The sequence below is a fragment of the Pristiophorus japonicus genome, chromosome 6 (genome assembly GCF_044704955.1).
Source record: "Pristiophorus japonicus isolate sPriJap1 chromosome 6, sPriJap1.hap1, whole genome shotgun sequence".
NCBI lineage: Eukaryota > Metazoa > Chordata > Chondrichthyes > Pristiophoridae > Pristiophorus > Pristiophorus japonicus.
The window spans coordinates 180,373,807-180,390,096 of NC_091982.1; the positions used below are offsets into that span (position 1 = coordinate 180,373,807).

The window sequence follows — 16,290 nt, forward strand, 5'->3', positions numbered from 1 at the left end:
GTCCAGAAAATAATTGCTTTTCAAATAGTCTTGCATTCCCTGGGAATGCTTTTGTTGATTGACTTGTAAAACTGAAAATGTTTCCTTTCTAAGCTTCAGTTTTGTTCTTTCCTCCTGTTTAGTGCTACAGTGTATTCTTTTCTTTAGGAATCTGCTTTGATTGTGAAATGAATATGATAGCATTGAGCTCAAATTATTCAATTTTCCTTTGCATAAACATTACAGGGAGGATTATTGTGTCTGAGTCTGGCCCCTGTTAGGAACAGAAATGTTGGTACAGTATACTCTGAATATTAAGCACCTTCTGCCAGAATTTGAAGTTATTAGAATCATTGGTATAAGTTATCCAGAATGAGACTGTAGTATTTATTTTGTATTGGCATAGCAGTAACTAGATTTTATGCAAGGATTTTAAACTGACATCGTGGTTAACAGTCTCCTTACCCAATATTTAAGCCTCATTTAACACATGGTAAAAGCGTTTGTATTGACAGTAGTTATATTTTCCTGCAACAAAAACAGCAGTTATAGAGCAATTTTAATGTAGCAAATATGCTAAGGCATTTCACCTGGGGAGGGGGTGGGTATGGAAGGGGGACATACACTGAGTTGGAAAACGAATTAGGGCAGGTGACTAAAGGCATGGTTGAAGAGGTAACCTTGGGGAGGCTTTGAAGGCAAGAGAGATGTAGTAAAGCAGAGTGGTTGTGGAAGAGGATTCCAGCATGGAGGTGTGTAAAGCTCTGTGGATCTGTCACTGAGGGTGGAGTCGAGGGAGGGGAGATACACAGCAGCTGAAGGGCTGTGGGTGTGAGCTGGGACGTAGAGCTGGAGAAGGATGCAGATATAGGGCAGAGTGAGGCGATAGAGGCATTTATAAATAAGAAGGATTCTGAAATTAATACACTGGGGACAGGAAACCAGTGTAAGTCTGAGAAAATAGAGGAGATGGGTGAGCAGGATTTAGTACAGCAGACATCTAAGGTGTGGCTTGTGTATCAGATCCAGCCCAGGACCATCCACTGCCTGGCCTGGGAAGCCTCTGTCGGGTTTTCATCTTTATGTAGCTGTACATATAACCTTCTGCTGCTCATCATCTTTAAACTGCAATGGTCTGGGGGACAGTGACAGCTTACGCCATGATTTACGGATTTATATCAATTGGAGATCTAGCAGTTCTATGGGCCGGAAGATTTAAAAAGCTTCTCCGTGTTACAGGTACAATGTCCGAAATCCGGAATCCTCGGGACTGAGTCCGTTCTGGCTTCTGGGTTTTTCCGAATTTCAGACAAGAAAATCGATAGTCTGAATTCCGTAATCTTCGACTGAATCCGTGCCGGGTTTTGAGTGGTGAGGTCCGAAATCTGGCAAAACCCAAAATCCGGCATGGATTCAGTCAAGGATTCCAGATTTCAGACTTGATTTTCTTGTCTGGAATCCTCGACCGAATCCGTGCTGGATTTTGGGTATTGCCTCAAAAATGACCAGTTTCCGGACAATAATTCCGGATGATTGCATCAGGTATGCGCAAAATGTCCGTTTTTTTGGTCAATTCCGGTTTTCAGAGTTCTGGATTCCGGAGTACAGGACGTTGCACCTGTGATACTCAGAGATTGAGCATGGTGGCAGCAGGCCAATGATAGCAAGTGATGCAGAACAAGTGACATTGAAGTATGACCGGCGATAAGCTAGCGAGGTGGAGGCTGACTGGCAATTTCTTTTGCAAATGAGTCTGGAATGTTTGTGCTGTGAAAGGGGTTACATTTTTTATTTATCACCGTTTAATGTTTTTGTGTGTAAATTTCAATGAGGAACAGCCCACTCAGTCTTCTCAATATTCATAAATTCTCACATGTTTGCATGCATTGGTCCTGAAATTCCTCGGGATACAAACCCTACGGTTATGCTGGGATCACATACACTGGTAATTTCCAGTGCTGACCTCACTGAAGTCTGGGGGGGGTCAGTGGAAGGGCACCTCACTTGCAAACTCCATTATGGTTGCATCGTCAGCACTTACCTGCCCCATGTGACCGGAAAATCTGGCACCCACCCACCACTGCCTCTGTGTTGTAAGATTGCCTGTCCAATTTCCAGTCTTGGATGAGTTGCAATTTCCTCCAATTAAACATTGGAAAGACTGAAACCATCGTCTTCATCCCCCACCACATACTCTCTATGGTCACCACCAATTTCATCCCCCTCCCCAGGCATTGTCTCAGGTTGAACCAAACTGCTCGCAATCTCAGTGTCCTATTCGACCCCGAGCTAAGTTTCTGACTCCCATATACACTTCATCGGAAAGACCACTTCCTTCCACCTCCCTAACATTGCCTGCATCCACCCCTGCCTCAGCCCATCTACTACTGAAACTCTCATCCATCATCTCCAGACTTGACCATTCCAATGCACTCCTGGCAGCTTCCCATTATGCACCTCCCATAAACTTTAGTTCATCCAAAACTCTGTTGCCTGTATCCTATCCCCCGCACCATCCCACTCACCCAACACTCCTGTCCTTGCTGACCTGCATTGGCTCCCTGTCCCCCAGTGCCTCAGATTTCAAATTCTTATCCACATGTTTAAATCTCTTCATGGCTTCCTTCCTCACAATATTCTATTGGTGAACTTGACAGCATTGTAAGCCTGTAACAGAGATGGATGTTGTTCACGACAAGAGTATGGAGTCTTGTACTATTCCATGCTCAGTACAGACACTTGGATAAAATTTTATCAAAGTTAATTCTACTATTTTTCTCCTTTACTTTCTTCAGACATAGCTCATTGCCATACAGAACACTGATAGGGACATCTGACTACTGGTCTCCTCCACAGCTATTGTCAAGCATCATACCTGTAGCAAATGCAGCAGATACACATATCCATCTGGGCTGAGAAGAGGTGCACTCACGGAAAGTCAAGGCAATTATTTGCATATCTCTCTTTCTCTGTGCCCTGCATTATTAAAAATAAGATGCACAATGTTTGGAACATGCTATCATTTATTGTGTACTCTGAGGAATGTGGGGCATTTATCTTCATTATTTGATCAGATGAAGTCCACAAATGCTACTTGAAACCCTCAAGTTGAATTATAGCTGATGCCTATAATTAATATCAAGACTAGCCTGATTGTATTCAGGGTCAATAAATGTTTTTGTCACTGTCAGAATATTAAGTTAGAATAAAATAGAATATTTCATTTGTGACTATATAATTCATGTCCTCAAAATAATGATTGTATGAAATTGTTTAAAAGGAACATCTGGAACTTTGATTGATTAACAATTTATATTACTTGGCTAAAGGTTCAATTCCAATCAGTATAAAAAGAACATTTAAATAAGGGGAAATACATTTGTCATAAAATCATTAAAGTATTAAGCCTTGCGAAAACCACTTTGAAGATTTTCAAATGTTCTTTAATAAAACGATGATAAATACTTTATTTGATAAAGTTTAGCTAATTTTATAATGGATAATGTCTACCATAGTCTAATATTAAAAATAGCAGAAGTTAGTCCCATCTCCATTCTTCACTCTTGGACCCCAAGATGATCCGTGGGATAATAATGGATAGTGTACAAACCCTTAGGCATCTGTCTGAGATTTCTCTCTCAGCTGTTTTAATGGAGACATTTATTTTGAACAGGTTAACTCCTCTGGCAAAATAGCAGAGAGAGGAGTTACTGACAATGCATCAGGGCTTGTATTTTTTAAAAAATGAAAGAATTTGTATTTCTGTAGCACCTTTCACATCCTCAGGATGACCCAAAGTGCTGCACTGCCTAATAATTATTTTTGAAGTGTAGTCACTGCTGTTGTGTCTGCAAAAATGGTAGACAATTTGCACAGCAAGGTACCACAAACAAATATGAGATAAATGGTCAGTTAATTTGTCAGTATCCCATAGATTCATTTCAGGACCTCAATGTGGATAACTTTTAAATTAAATCAGTTTACAGTGAACCATAAATAATCTGACCTACACCCAATATTTCATTATTCCATTACTGATATGAATTTATTTGTGTTTAATACACTCCTCAAGTTCTGTTATTAAAAATATTTGACAATTTATGAATACTATGCAAAAAGCAGCCAGGTTTCACTACTGATATATAACAAAATATTATACTTTAGGCTTTTCTGTGAATACTCGTAAAGAACACGAATAAAACACCTGTGATAGTGCTAGAGAACTCAACTCATGAACTAACCCGGGCTGTGATTTTTCTAGTTTCACTGCACTGAAACACAGTGTAAAATTCTCATCCTTGTTTTCAAATCCCTCCATGGCTTCACCGCCTCCCATTCTTTGAAATCTCCTCCAGCCCTACAACTCCCCCCGCCACCCCCCCCCCCCCCAACCCCCCAACGAGATATCTGCGCTCCTCCATTTTGGTCGCTTGAGTATCCCTAATTTTAATCGCTCCACTATTGGCAGCCATGCCTTCAGCTGCCAAGGCTCGAAGCTCTGGAATTCCATCTCTAAATCTCTCTGCCTTTCTACCTCTCTTTCCTCCTTTAAGACGCTCCTTAAAACCTATCTCTTTTCATCTGCCCTAACATCTCCTTATGTGGCTCGGTGTCTAATTTTGTTTGATAACACTCCAGTGAAATGCCTTCGGATGTCCTACTACATTAAATATGCTATATAAATACTAGTTGTTGCTGTTGTTACTCACCAGCTGGAACACTGTATTTTTTTCCTCTCTGATTTTCTCTCCTTTCCCATCCTCTGCTGGACATGGTAATTTAAAGTGGGTTCGAATTATATAGGTCACCAGTGGACCCTTGGTTATCTGTCCCAGTAGCTTTTCTTCATGTGTGAAGTTATTTAGGGTATTCAAGTATTACAGCTCATCCTGATCTTCCCCTTCCTTGGCATCCACCTCTAGGTATTTTTAGTAAAGATCACTGCAAAATGATCAGGAGCAGGAACTCTTATTTTATTTCTCTCCTCTTTAACTCAAAGATATTAATGAAAGAACACCAAAAAAAGAAGTGTAACAATGCTGAAGAGCTCAACTCACTAAGTAATCAGATATTCTCTGGCTACGCTGTTCAGAATAGATCAGGAGAAAACCTGAAATCTGCCTCATCCCTGTGGTTTGGCACCACATGACTGTGTACATTCACCCACTGAACTAATGGTGGTGGTGGTGGGGGGCATTAATGTGTTTAAGCTTCGATGTTCCATTTATCACTATTTCTTCATTATCATATGTGTTGTGTCTCTACCCTTTTTCACTGACAACCTCTGTCTCAAAACTAAAGGTAGATTTTTATTTATTTATAACTAATTGAAAGTAAAGGTGAACAAGCAGCAAGTAACCGTTCAAACATGTTCCAGCATTGAGTTGTGATTTGTTTACTATTTTACTAACAAGTACATCATTGCATTCTTCTGTTAAATAACAAAATATTGATGGAAACAATGAAAACTGAAGCACTTACATTATTTACATTCCACAACTTCACCTGCAGCAGAGCCCAGGTGGCCATTCACATTAATACAGCTACATACAGTACAGACAGGGAGGACATACTTCTATTTATACATTGTGATTTACAGTGAATGTTGGCAGGTGGTCCTCAGCCACAGTCCTGTACCCATCCTTCTTTATTTTCACCACACTCAATTTATTCCATAGTAAGACTTAAACCCCTCAACAAAAGCCTCCTTCCAGAGGTTTACAAATGAAGTCTCTATGAGGAATTTATGAAGAATGCAATTGGTGCTTGCTGATGGTATGCATGCGAATCACCTCGTACACATAATCTAACACATCAATTATCCGACACTTTCATCCCTGGGGTTTCACATACGCAAATGGCAATCACAGAAGCAGCATCCCATTCACAGTGAGGATAAAAAAGGTCAATTGTAATGGAGATCAAGTCACGTGAACCAAGCAGCTTCTCCCACTTGGAATTTGCAACAGAAACTTAACAGCAAATTGTTAAAAGAAAACGAAAGATATCATCTTCATTCGTTCAGCTGTGTTCTGAGCTTCCTTCTCAGGAAGTCCCTCACTGGATAGAGTTCACACTTCCATGTGATTTTCTTGGCTTTAATAACATGATTGTGGATTTGCACTTCAAGAAACATTTAACGTGTGGATGAGAAGCACAACATTTTGTCATTTTTAAATAAAAATGTCTAACAATATGAAATAAATCCACACCCCATATCATCAATATCCCTTGAATAGAAGAGAGAATTGGTGATAACGATTCACCGAGCCACTTTAGGAATGAATATGTCATCTTTAGCCTATCCATCCAACTTTTGAAAGCTCTTGAAACCTAGGCTTCATGTAACTGATAGGATTCTTGCAGGTTATGACGGTCTTCCTTCACACCAGGACTGGAACACATGAGGTACGCACTTAAGAATTCAGCACGAAGAGCAAATCACGGATTTGCCAATAGTGTTCAACATCTTTATTTTTCTTTCATTAACTGCACTGAGTGCTGAATCTACTGAGTGCATTTAAATGAATAATTTTTCATCTATCTTTCAAATGAAGTTCTCAAAATCCCTGGTCGGTGAACTGAAGAAGGCATCATAGCATATATCACATGCATACTCAGTCCATTGCATGTGGAGTGCATTCATACAAATTCAGTCAGGTTATGGTTTAGAGCCCCAGCTGCTCTTCCCCTTCTTTTGGCCTTTTAATTTCTCTCCATCTTCATCATAATACGAAATCAGATCTAAAGATATAAACGGTATTTAGTGTTTTGGAATAACCCTGTTGGAGGCAATATTTTAAAGGTGCCTGAACAGAAACCATTGAGCACACCACCATTTATAACATAACAGAAGCAGATGGAGATAATTGTTTGCATTTTAGCTCTTTAAGAGGATTCCTTTCTTGCCTTCCACCCAATACGCCACCTTTAAAGCTGTTGCCTCCTGCACTATTTTGATGATAATGCAACTTTGGTTGTTCACTTGTTGGAAGCATCCGTCTACTCTAAAGGTATATATGGATGAGATGAATTATCAGTCCTGGTCAGTCTACAGAACAGCTTAGGTATTTCACATATAACCATACTGAGAAATAGCAATGTGGTATATTCTGCAGGTAGTCTGTAAAACTAACCTACAAGTTGCAACCAACTATAGTCCCATTTCTTCCTCTGACTTCTTTCTATTTTAAGAAGCAAAATTTTGTAAACTTAGCAATTAGCAAGATGGCAGACAATCTCTGCAGTATATTCTTAGATTCATTAGACCAGACATCCATTGGTGCCCTGCCTATTTCTGATGGCCAATGTATGTTGGGTACTCTGGGGTACCTTTTAATATGTTGCTACTCCATAAGCATCCAAGGCACGTGCCAGACTATGTTGAACACTGATTAAAATATTTAAATAAGGGTCCTATGCTCATAAATTCCTTTTGTGATATTGGTCTGCCTCATTCAGCACGTAATAAAATCGCTCAGCGACTCATAATGCTAACAGGCAAGAGGAACCTTCAAGGGCGCTATTTAAATGCATATAGGTTCGTTACTGGCTTATCCTTTAGGCTGCTTGTTAACTTCTGGTGTTATTTGTCTTTTAATCTGGCTTATAATTCTGAATTCTGAGAAAAAGTTTTTGTTGGACTGCTTTTGTCTGTCTTCACAACAATTTGACCTCACTCATGGGTAGTCTGGTAGGGCTGTCTTTGGGGCCTGAGGTCCAGGGAGAGCAGCAAAGAAGAGAGGGAACAGCAGCAGCAGCTGGGGGAAGAGGCAGGAGGTGATCACTGCGCAGCAGGTCATACCCACAGCGAGTCTCCAGGGAGCACTTCCTACATAAACCTTGCGGAGGAGCACTGTCTCAAATGCCTCCACTTCATAAAGCAGGCTATCGCTGAGCTGTATCAGCTGCTCCAGTCACAAGCCAGGGCAGAAACAGCACTGCTTATGGCTGTCAAGATCACTGTTGCCCTTAATTTTCTGCAACAAGCTCGCTCCAGGCTGCAGCAGGTGATATGAGTGTCATCTCACAATTTGCAACGCACCGCTGTTTCAGAGAGGTGACCGAGACTCTCTATGCCACGAGGAACCCCCAACATCACATGCCCCATGGAAAGAGTGTCAAATCAGGACGAGAGAGCACCAGCCTTTGCACGCAATGTAAGCTTCCCCAGGGTGCAAGGTGCCATGCGTGCTTCCCATCACCAGTCTGGCACCTTCTTGAATTGAAATGGATTCCACTCCCTCAACGTCCAGCTTCAGAAATGTTTAACAGAATACAATTGTTTTTAAATGGTTGAAATATGTCTTAGCTAAGTTATTTTAAAGTAAATGTGCTGCGTTTTACCTTCACACTCTGGACAGCACTTATGCTGTCGCTTCACAATGCTCTCACAGGTGAGGACTGGACACTTCTCTCGTTGACACTTTGTGGACCCTTCCTGAAATTTCAAATCAAAACACAATTATAGAAGTTTGCTACAGCATTCCTGTCCTGTTTGGTAAGTCACTGTTACATTCAGAGTTTCCAATTTTATTATTAGTTCCAATTCTAGCTAAATTGGTTTCAGCCTTGGCTCAGTTAATAGCACTCCTGCCTCCGAGTCAGAAAGTTGTGGGTTCAAGTCCCACTCCAGAGACTTGAGCACATCATTTAGACTGACACTTCAGTGCAGCATTGAGGGTGTGCTGAACTGTTGGAGGTGCTGTCTTTCAGATAAGATGTTAATCTGAGGCACCGCCTGCCCTCTCAGGTGGATGGAAAAGATCCCATGGCACTATTCAAGGAAGAGTAACGGAGTTCTCCCCTGGTGCCTTGGCCAATATTTATCCCTCAACCAACATCAGCAAAACAGATTATCTGGTTATTATCTCATTGCTGTTTGAGGGACAGCAATGCTGTGTGCAAATTGGCTGCCGCATTTCCTACATAACAGCAGCGACTTCAAAAGTATTTCAGTGGTTTGGAAGTGCTTTGGGGTGTAGAGGACCTGAAAGGAGCTATATATATGCAAGTTCCTTCTTTAATTTATTTCTAAATAATTCTTAAATATGATGTATAATGTATTACATTTTGACTATTTCATAAACAGTCATACTTTTAGAGGGTAATTGCACTCTGGTTTTCTTTTCTGTCTTATTTTTCTTCCCTCTGATCTCCCGAAGATATACACCAGCTAAAGCCAAGTGGACAGGGGACCACCAAGGCTTCCACCAACACTGCCCTGAATCAGCTAGAAGGAGGTACAGGAGTGGTTCAGTCTCTGATTTCCCTCCTTCTCAGTGAGGAAGCTCTGCTATGTTAATGCCTCCTGACATCAATGTGTCTAAACTCTGAAACTCAATAAGGTGAGGACTGAAACAGTGTCCCATTAATCCAGTCTGACACTGTGCACTGATGCTCTAATACACGATATAGTCATACTTTCTTCGGCGAACTATCAAAAAAATACATTCATTATTTATTGTATAGAACTGCCAATATAATTATTCATAAATCTCACAGGAAACCTTTGAACTAAGTTTCACTTTTTTACTTTGCAAACCAGTTGAACAAATTATGCCTTTAATGGAAGCTAACTCCTTCACTAATAACTCAACATTTCAAGCAATATCAGCACTTTTGATGTGGTCTGAGGTATATGATTCTTAATGTTAAATAGAATACCTACATCACACCAGCAAGTAATGCATTTCATTTCCCCAAACGGAGGAACTTCAGGATGCCATTTATTATTGTTCATGTATATATGACGCCCAAATTTGCAGGGCCTGGGCCCATCAGCCTGCATCATGTCTGTATGGTCAAAAGGGGGAATCTCTGTAACTGTGGTAAAAAAGCAAATTTCAGAAGCAAGTTCAGGGTATCTGTCCACAACTATGTACAGTCTATTTCTTATGGGCAATGTACGTTGGGTACTCTGGGGGTACATTTTGATACGTTGCTGATGTTGCCTGACATTAATATTTGAGCAAATGCCCGTTCAGTATTTGCTAAATAATTTCAACTAATTCATTTGGACCTCAATAGATAGATCCTTTAATGATCTCCTATGTTACAACAGTGACTACACTTCAAAAGTACCTCATTGGCTGTAAAGCGCTTTGGGACATCCTGAGGTCGTGAAAGGTGCTATATAAATGCAAGTCTTTCTTTCTCTTACATACAAGATAGTAGAAAATTAAAACAGTACAAATTACTAACCTGGGCACTCCTTGCAGCAGTTTGATGCATTCCTTCTAACAGGTTGGCTACAAGGCAGAAGAGGGCAATGAACCTTCTCACAGTGAACCTCCCCAGTTGCACCCTATGAATGAGATATAAGAAATGCTCTGATATTAAATGATACATAACCTACATCATTGTAAACTATGACTACATATCGTATTGGTAATATTTATGCAATTGATAATTTTGTTGCTTTTCAGTAAAATTATTGCATTCTCAATCTAGATACATAGGGGCTGAATTTGAGACCCGGCAGGTGCGTATGAGGTATGCACGTGCCCGTAGGGACCCCGCAAGTTCCGGGTTTAGGCATGCACTGTGCATGCATTGAAACTTGGAACTTGTGATCTTCAAGCACCTTCTTGACAGATCGTACAAATCTGAAAGAAGAGGGCCTCCGCGGGCAGCGAGCTGGGCTATCTGCCCGAGGCCTGCTTTTACCAGTAAAGAGTTTAAAAAAATAGAAAAATAAATTTTTATCACTCATTTATTAATTAAAAACAATCTCCAATAAGGTAAGTTTATTTTTAGCCCTGTTAAAACAGACAGGGGGAGAAATTGCCCCTCGCCCGGACTTTTATCGCCCGGCCCAGAAGTCCCGCCCCCGACGTGGAATTGGGCCTTCCACCCTTCAAACGAAGCGGAGTGGTGTCTCCGGCACTCCACTTCCCTTGACTGGCGTTCTCAGGGCGGTAGCGCGACACTGAGGTCAGCGCTATGTGGATGCTCCATTTAGCGCTAACCGCCCCTCTCCTTCCATTAAAGGGGAGGGCCTCTGCGCACTTGGCACAGCCTTTGGTGGCTGCCACTAGGCCAACAGGGAGGTGTGAGACTGGGCCAGCAGCCTGGCACCCAAGATGGAGTGCCGGGCTGCATGATGGTGGCCTGGTCCAAGCTAGAGCCACCATCGTCGAGCCAACCCAAGAGTCGGCCAACCAAAAAAGATGGCGGCACGGGGTGCTGCAGGCCTCCCCCTTTAATTCATGTCCCGACAGTGGATGTCCACCAGCTGGCATTGTCATCTGCCTGTGCCAGCCTCAGGCCCACGGGGCAATTTCCCCTGTGGGGCATTAAGGGGCCGGCGCGGGACGGTGAGTGGTCGCTGCGCACGGCGATGATGTCATCTGCATTGCGGCCCGTTAACACCTCCAAAGGCGCTAACAGGACGCAAAAAAGGGGCAATTTCACCCGCATCATTTTTTTTCAATCAAACAGCTGTTTAAAATATTTAATTAAATGACATTTGAATTCATTTTAAATATGTAATTTTTTAAAGTTTATTTTATGTGTTTGTGTATTTTTTAAGTGATTCCCATTCATACTTAAGGGGTTTCCATACAAACGGAACGCCTCATAAGTATGAATGGAGACTCCTTTCTTTTATTGGTTGGGCGATCCCAGGGGCGCTTGTAAAACGCGCATGTCCCTGGATATGTGGGCCTCTGCCCGCGGGTACCCGGAGAGGCCCAGGAGCATGAATCTACAAACCTTCTAGACCACCAGGTAAATTCGTAGATTTTTTGCAGGTTGGAGACATCCGCTCGCGGTAAGCCTCCGACCACAATTTTTACTCCATGGTAATTTCATCCTTAAATAAAAACTCCAAAATTTTCCCTACCACAGATGTTAAGTTAACTGGCCTGTACTTATTTAGAATAGCTCTGTCTACCTTTTTAAAAATTGATAGAGCATTGGCCACTCTCCAGTCCTCCGACACACATCACATTTAACCAAGCCCAGAGATATTATTTCTTGGGCCTCTGCCATTCCTTCAACTTCTTCCGGATCGCAGGATATATCCTGCCGGGTTTGCCCGCTTTGCCTTCCCTTAGCTTAACTAACTTAACGAAAATGTTCTTTTTATCCATCACAATATCGCTCATCTTACTCTCAACCACTTCAGGATTCACTCATCGCCAATATCCTTCACTTTAAGAAAAGGCCGAACTCTCTTTACATGTATAAATGGAGTTCCCACCACATTTCCGGTAAAGTTACTGCAGCGGAGCGTGAGCAGCTCCAAGGAACTTCCCAGTCATTATGTTCACTAATTAGATGTTGCTGAAGTAAAAATAATTGTTCATTTTATCACTTACTCCTTCAAAACATTATAACTAACATTATAGTTACATTTCTCAGGAAAAAGGTTAATCTGATTTGCAAAGGTTTAAAAGAGTCTGAAGGAGGTTCCTACCTTACAAGTGCACACTGCACATTTCACATAACCAAAGGGTGGTATAAATGGATGCCAGGTTGTCCCAGCAGGATGCCATTTCCTGTCCCCATCAAAATAGCAGCCTGAAATATAATGGGATGGATAGTTCATTAGAATAATTGTGGCTTCATTTGCTCTGTCTATGATCACTGCAAAACTGTATCCAATACTAACAGTTACAAATACCTTACTATCCCAATGGTAGAATTCTGTTTGAGTAATCATCAGAATGTTCTTTTTAAAAAAATCAACAATGAAACCATCTCAATGGAGAAGAAAATTGTAATGTTAGGAATTAGCAAGCTTAAATAATGAAAAAATAAGGCCATACTGCAATTAATCACTGTTTTTTGACCTAACTCGTGACATATGACAAAATAATGCATGTTTCCAAATCTGTGCTACACACCGAGACTTCCTGAGTAAGTGTAGAAGAGAGATTGCCTGCGTGTGGCAACTGCCTACATATAGAAGATATTTGCATACACTATCCTAATATTATGAACCACAATGTGGGTCAATAAGAATTGAATTAAATTACTTGATCTGTTTTAATTTTTTGATTGTATCAGATCAGAAAAATATTCATTATAAACAAAACAAAAGATTAAAGGGGAAAATTTCTGCTGTTTGCCATCAACAGTAAAATCAGAAACAAATGTCAAAGAACCATAGGAGTTTACAGAAGAGAAAGAGGCCATTTAGTCTATTGTACTTGTGCCGGCATTTTTAATAGAACAATTCAAAAACTAATCCCACTGACCCACCCTCACCATAGAACATAAGAATTAGGAACAGAAGTAGGCCATCTAGCCCCTCGCGCCTGCTCCGCCATTCAACAAGATCATGGCTAGCCCTTATATCTTCCTCTGCTTCAAAAATGTAGAAACATAGAAACATAGAAAATAGGTGCAGGAGTAGGCCATTCGGCCCTTCGAGCCTGCACCACCATTCAATAAGATCATGGCTGATCATTCCCTCATTACCCCTTTCCTGCTTTCTCTCCATACCCCTTGATCCTTTTAGCCGAAAGGGCCATATCTAACTCCCTCTTGAATATATCCAATGAACTGGCATCAACAACTCTCTGCGGTAGGGAATTCCACAGGTTAACAACTCTCTGAGTGAAGAAGTTTCTCCTCATCTCGGTCCTAAATGGCTTACCCCTTATCCTTAGACTATGTCCCCTGGTTCTGGACTTCCCCAACATCGGGAACATTCTTCCTGCATCTAATCTGTCCAGTCCTCATAATTATGATTTTGTTATATATAGTGAACACTGAACTCTTCCCCCTAAATTGCCTGTCAGAGTTTTGACCATTGCCTCAATAAATATCAAATATTTACTTAACAACAGCTCCTCCCTGATTGGACTATTAACAACATTATTTTTTAATGAAATTATATTATAAGCTTACCTTCAACCTGGTCTACCTCTGTTTTCTTTTCATCTTTTGCTTCTATTTTATCTGTTAAAATTATATTGAAAATATCAAAAGCAAATAAAAAATCAAAGTTACCACTGCAGTAGTAAATACCTAAAAAATATATATATTTTCAGTAGCTATGAAAGGAATTAGATGTTTTCTCTGATTGTCATCATTCTGTACTCACGTAAATTCCATATTTAAACCATATGTGAGCAAATGATGTGGCATCACATACAGCAATTGAACATTTGAAAACCGAATCGCAATAGTATGCAATATAAATCATATAACTAACTTATAATCTGGGGCTTTGCAGAGAAAGGAAACTAATACATGATGTAGAATCTAAGTAACCCACCAAATGGTTAATTAATTAATATAAACCTTCCTTTTACTGACTTTCTGTGTGTTGTTTTCACTGCATGGTGATTGCTTCAGTACAAACTGCAGCCTCCACTATTTCTCACAAAATATGTAATGATGCTTTATTTAAAATTATACAGACTAACTAATTCATTTTGGCAAATACAGTTCAGATTTATTTTCAAAAATAATTTCACTCTAACTTAAAATGTAATTTAAGCAAAGCACTAAACAAACCATCGCATTAAAAGGTTCTTGGAGTAATTAATTAAAACTTTCCATCAATTTGACTAATAGCTGTAGCAATCGATTAATATTTAAATAAATATATAAATTACAAGAGTCCAGCTGCTTCATTTTCTTGACTGAGATTAGCAGTGATGCGTTTTGACAGTTTCTGTTATTTGCATAGCACATCACTTCCCACTGATTAAAAACATACCTTTGCAAACAGGGCAGCACTTATCTTCAACATGAACAATTTCTGAACAATTCAGAAGGGGACATATGATAGGGTCACATATCACGGTCCTTTTCTGAAATAGAAAGAAAATGTGCGGAATTTGAGTAAATCAGATCGTGCTAAAAAGAATTAGTAAAATAAATTCAACTAACACATCACATCATTCAAGCTGGCTTTCATTATGTCACCTGGCAACTACAGATGGAGCATTTCCGGTCATAGTCTGGTGCCCATTGAGACCCATGGGCTCTCTGTTGCCCTTCAAAGAAACAAGAATTTGGATCTTTCTTCAACTCCTCTGGATCAGGTTTCATTTCCTGAAACAGATCGTCTTCATACTCGGGTTCTTTAGGTAGAACAAATCCTTTCGACTCGCACTGGTTTTGAATCAGCACCTGAAGAGGATGACAGCTTTAATAAGACCAACAGTGATTTTGAATTCGGAGCCCTGTTAATAATGGATACTGTACAAAATCACAGCCTGCAAGGAATGTTTCAGTTACTTGGATTGAATATCTGGACTTTATCCAGCTGAGTACTTCATTTAAGTGGTGAGATATTTCAATGACTATGTTATGAAACAGAGTGTTTGTAAAACATTTCTGCAGTGTCTTGTTACCCATCATTCACAATCCAGTGACTTTTTACAAGTCTTATTAACCAAGATTCAAGTGAATTAGCTCCAAACAACAGTTTAGTACAGGACAATGCTCCTCCAACTTTAGCATTCAGCAGTTTGTTAAACATAGTGGATATTTCTTTAACTGATCCTTCTTTAATTTTCCATGTCAATGCCCTTATTTACTCTGTTCTAAAAGAGCACTTACATTAATAAAGACACTTATACATACCGGCCCTCGTATCTCTCCTTTGGGATTAAGTTTTGTGCTAACTTGAATAAATGCGGTCCCTCTGTTAAGATGTCTCAGAAGTTCTGTGCTGATATCCTTTAATATTCCTTGGGCCTAGAAGACCGTTACAAAGTAAATTAATTAAGTCTAATGTGAAAATCTAAGTATCAGTACATCATAAAAGGACTAGTGACTTGCTGAGAAGTTATTGGATTTTTAAAAAATCATGAATTAACTTTACCAACTATAAGATTTATGGAAGTATTATTTTGCAGAGAGCCAATGCAACTAATAACATTAGCTTGTTTAGTAATGGATCAGTAGCCGAATGGCCTGCTCCTGCTCCTATTTCTTATGTGCTTTTAATTATTCATCTTTCAGTCAAACACAATCACAGGGAGCCAGGAGTTTTGATCATTAAAATGGACTGTAAAATGGAGTGAATGCCCAGTTTACATACAGAAATAGCCAGGACCAAAAGCCCAGCCACTTTACAACAGAATTAGTATTATAATTAGTGTTAGAATGAGAATGGGATATGCAGATTTTTATTTTTGAAGCAGGACAGTTTCTGGGTTTTTTTAATTCACATTTTCTCCCATCCTCTACTGAAGGGGTTGACTTCTTGCTGGGGTTTGATTCCTCAAACATCTGCAGATCTTCAGATCCTCGAGCTAGTGGTGGAGCCTCGATAGAGTGTGTTGGCAGGCTGTTTTTAGCATGGAGGGCATCGCAGTCCAATCTGTTCTCACCCGACATCTA

General features: G+C 40.2%; 1 protein-coding gene across 1 annotated transcript in view; it reads right to left on the reverse strand.

Annotated features, from left to right (window-relative positions):
• Nucleotides 1-451: 451 nt before the first annotated feature.
• Nucleotides 452-16,290, reverse strand: part of chrd (chordin) — a 69,524-nt gene continuing 53,685 nt past the window's right edge. The window contains exons 16-24 of the mRNA XM_070884060.1: nt 15,529-15,642; nt 14,866-15,072; nt 14,657-14,750; nt 13,840-13,890; nt 12,401-12,504; nt 10,183-10,285; nt 9,650-9,804; nt 8,326-8,419; nt 452-507 (exon numbers count right to left, since the gene is read on the reverse strand). Of these exons, the coding sequence (XP_070740161.1) occupies nt 452-507; nt 8,326-8,419; nt 9,650-9,804; nt 10,183-10,285; nt 12,401-12,504; nt 13,840-13,890; nt 14,657-14,750; nt 14,866-15,072; nt 15,529-15,642 (978 nt within the window). The remainder of the gene's footprint in view (nt 508-8,325; nt 8,420-9,649; nt 9,805-10,182; nt 10,286-12,400; nt 12,505-13,839; nt 13,891-14,656; nt 14,751-14,865; nt 15,073-15,528; nt 15,643-16,290) is intronic.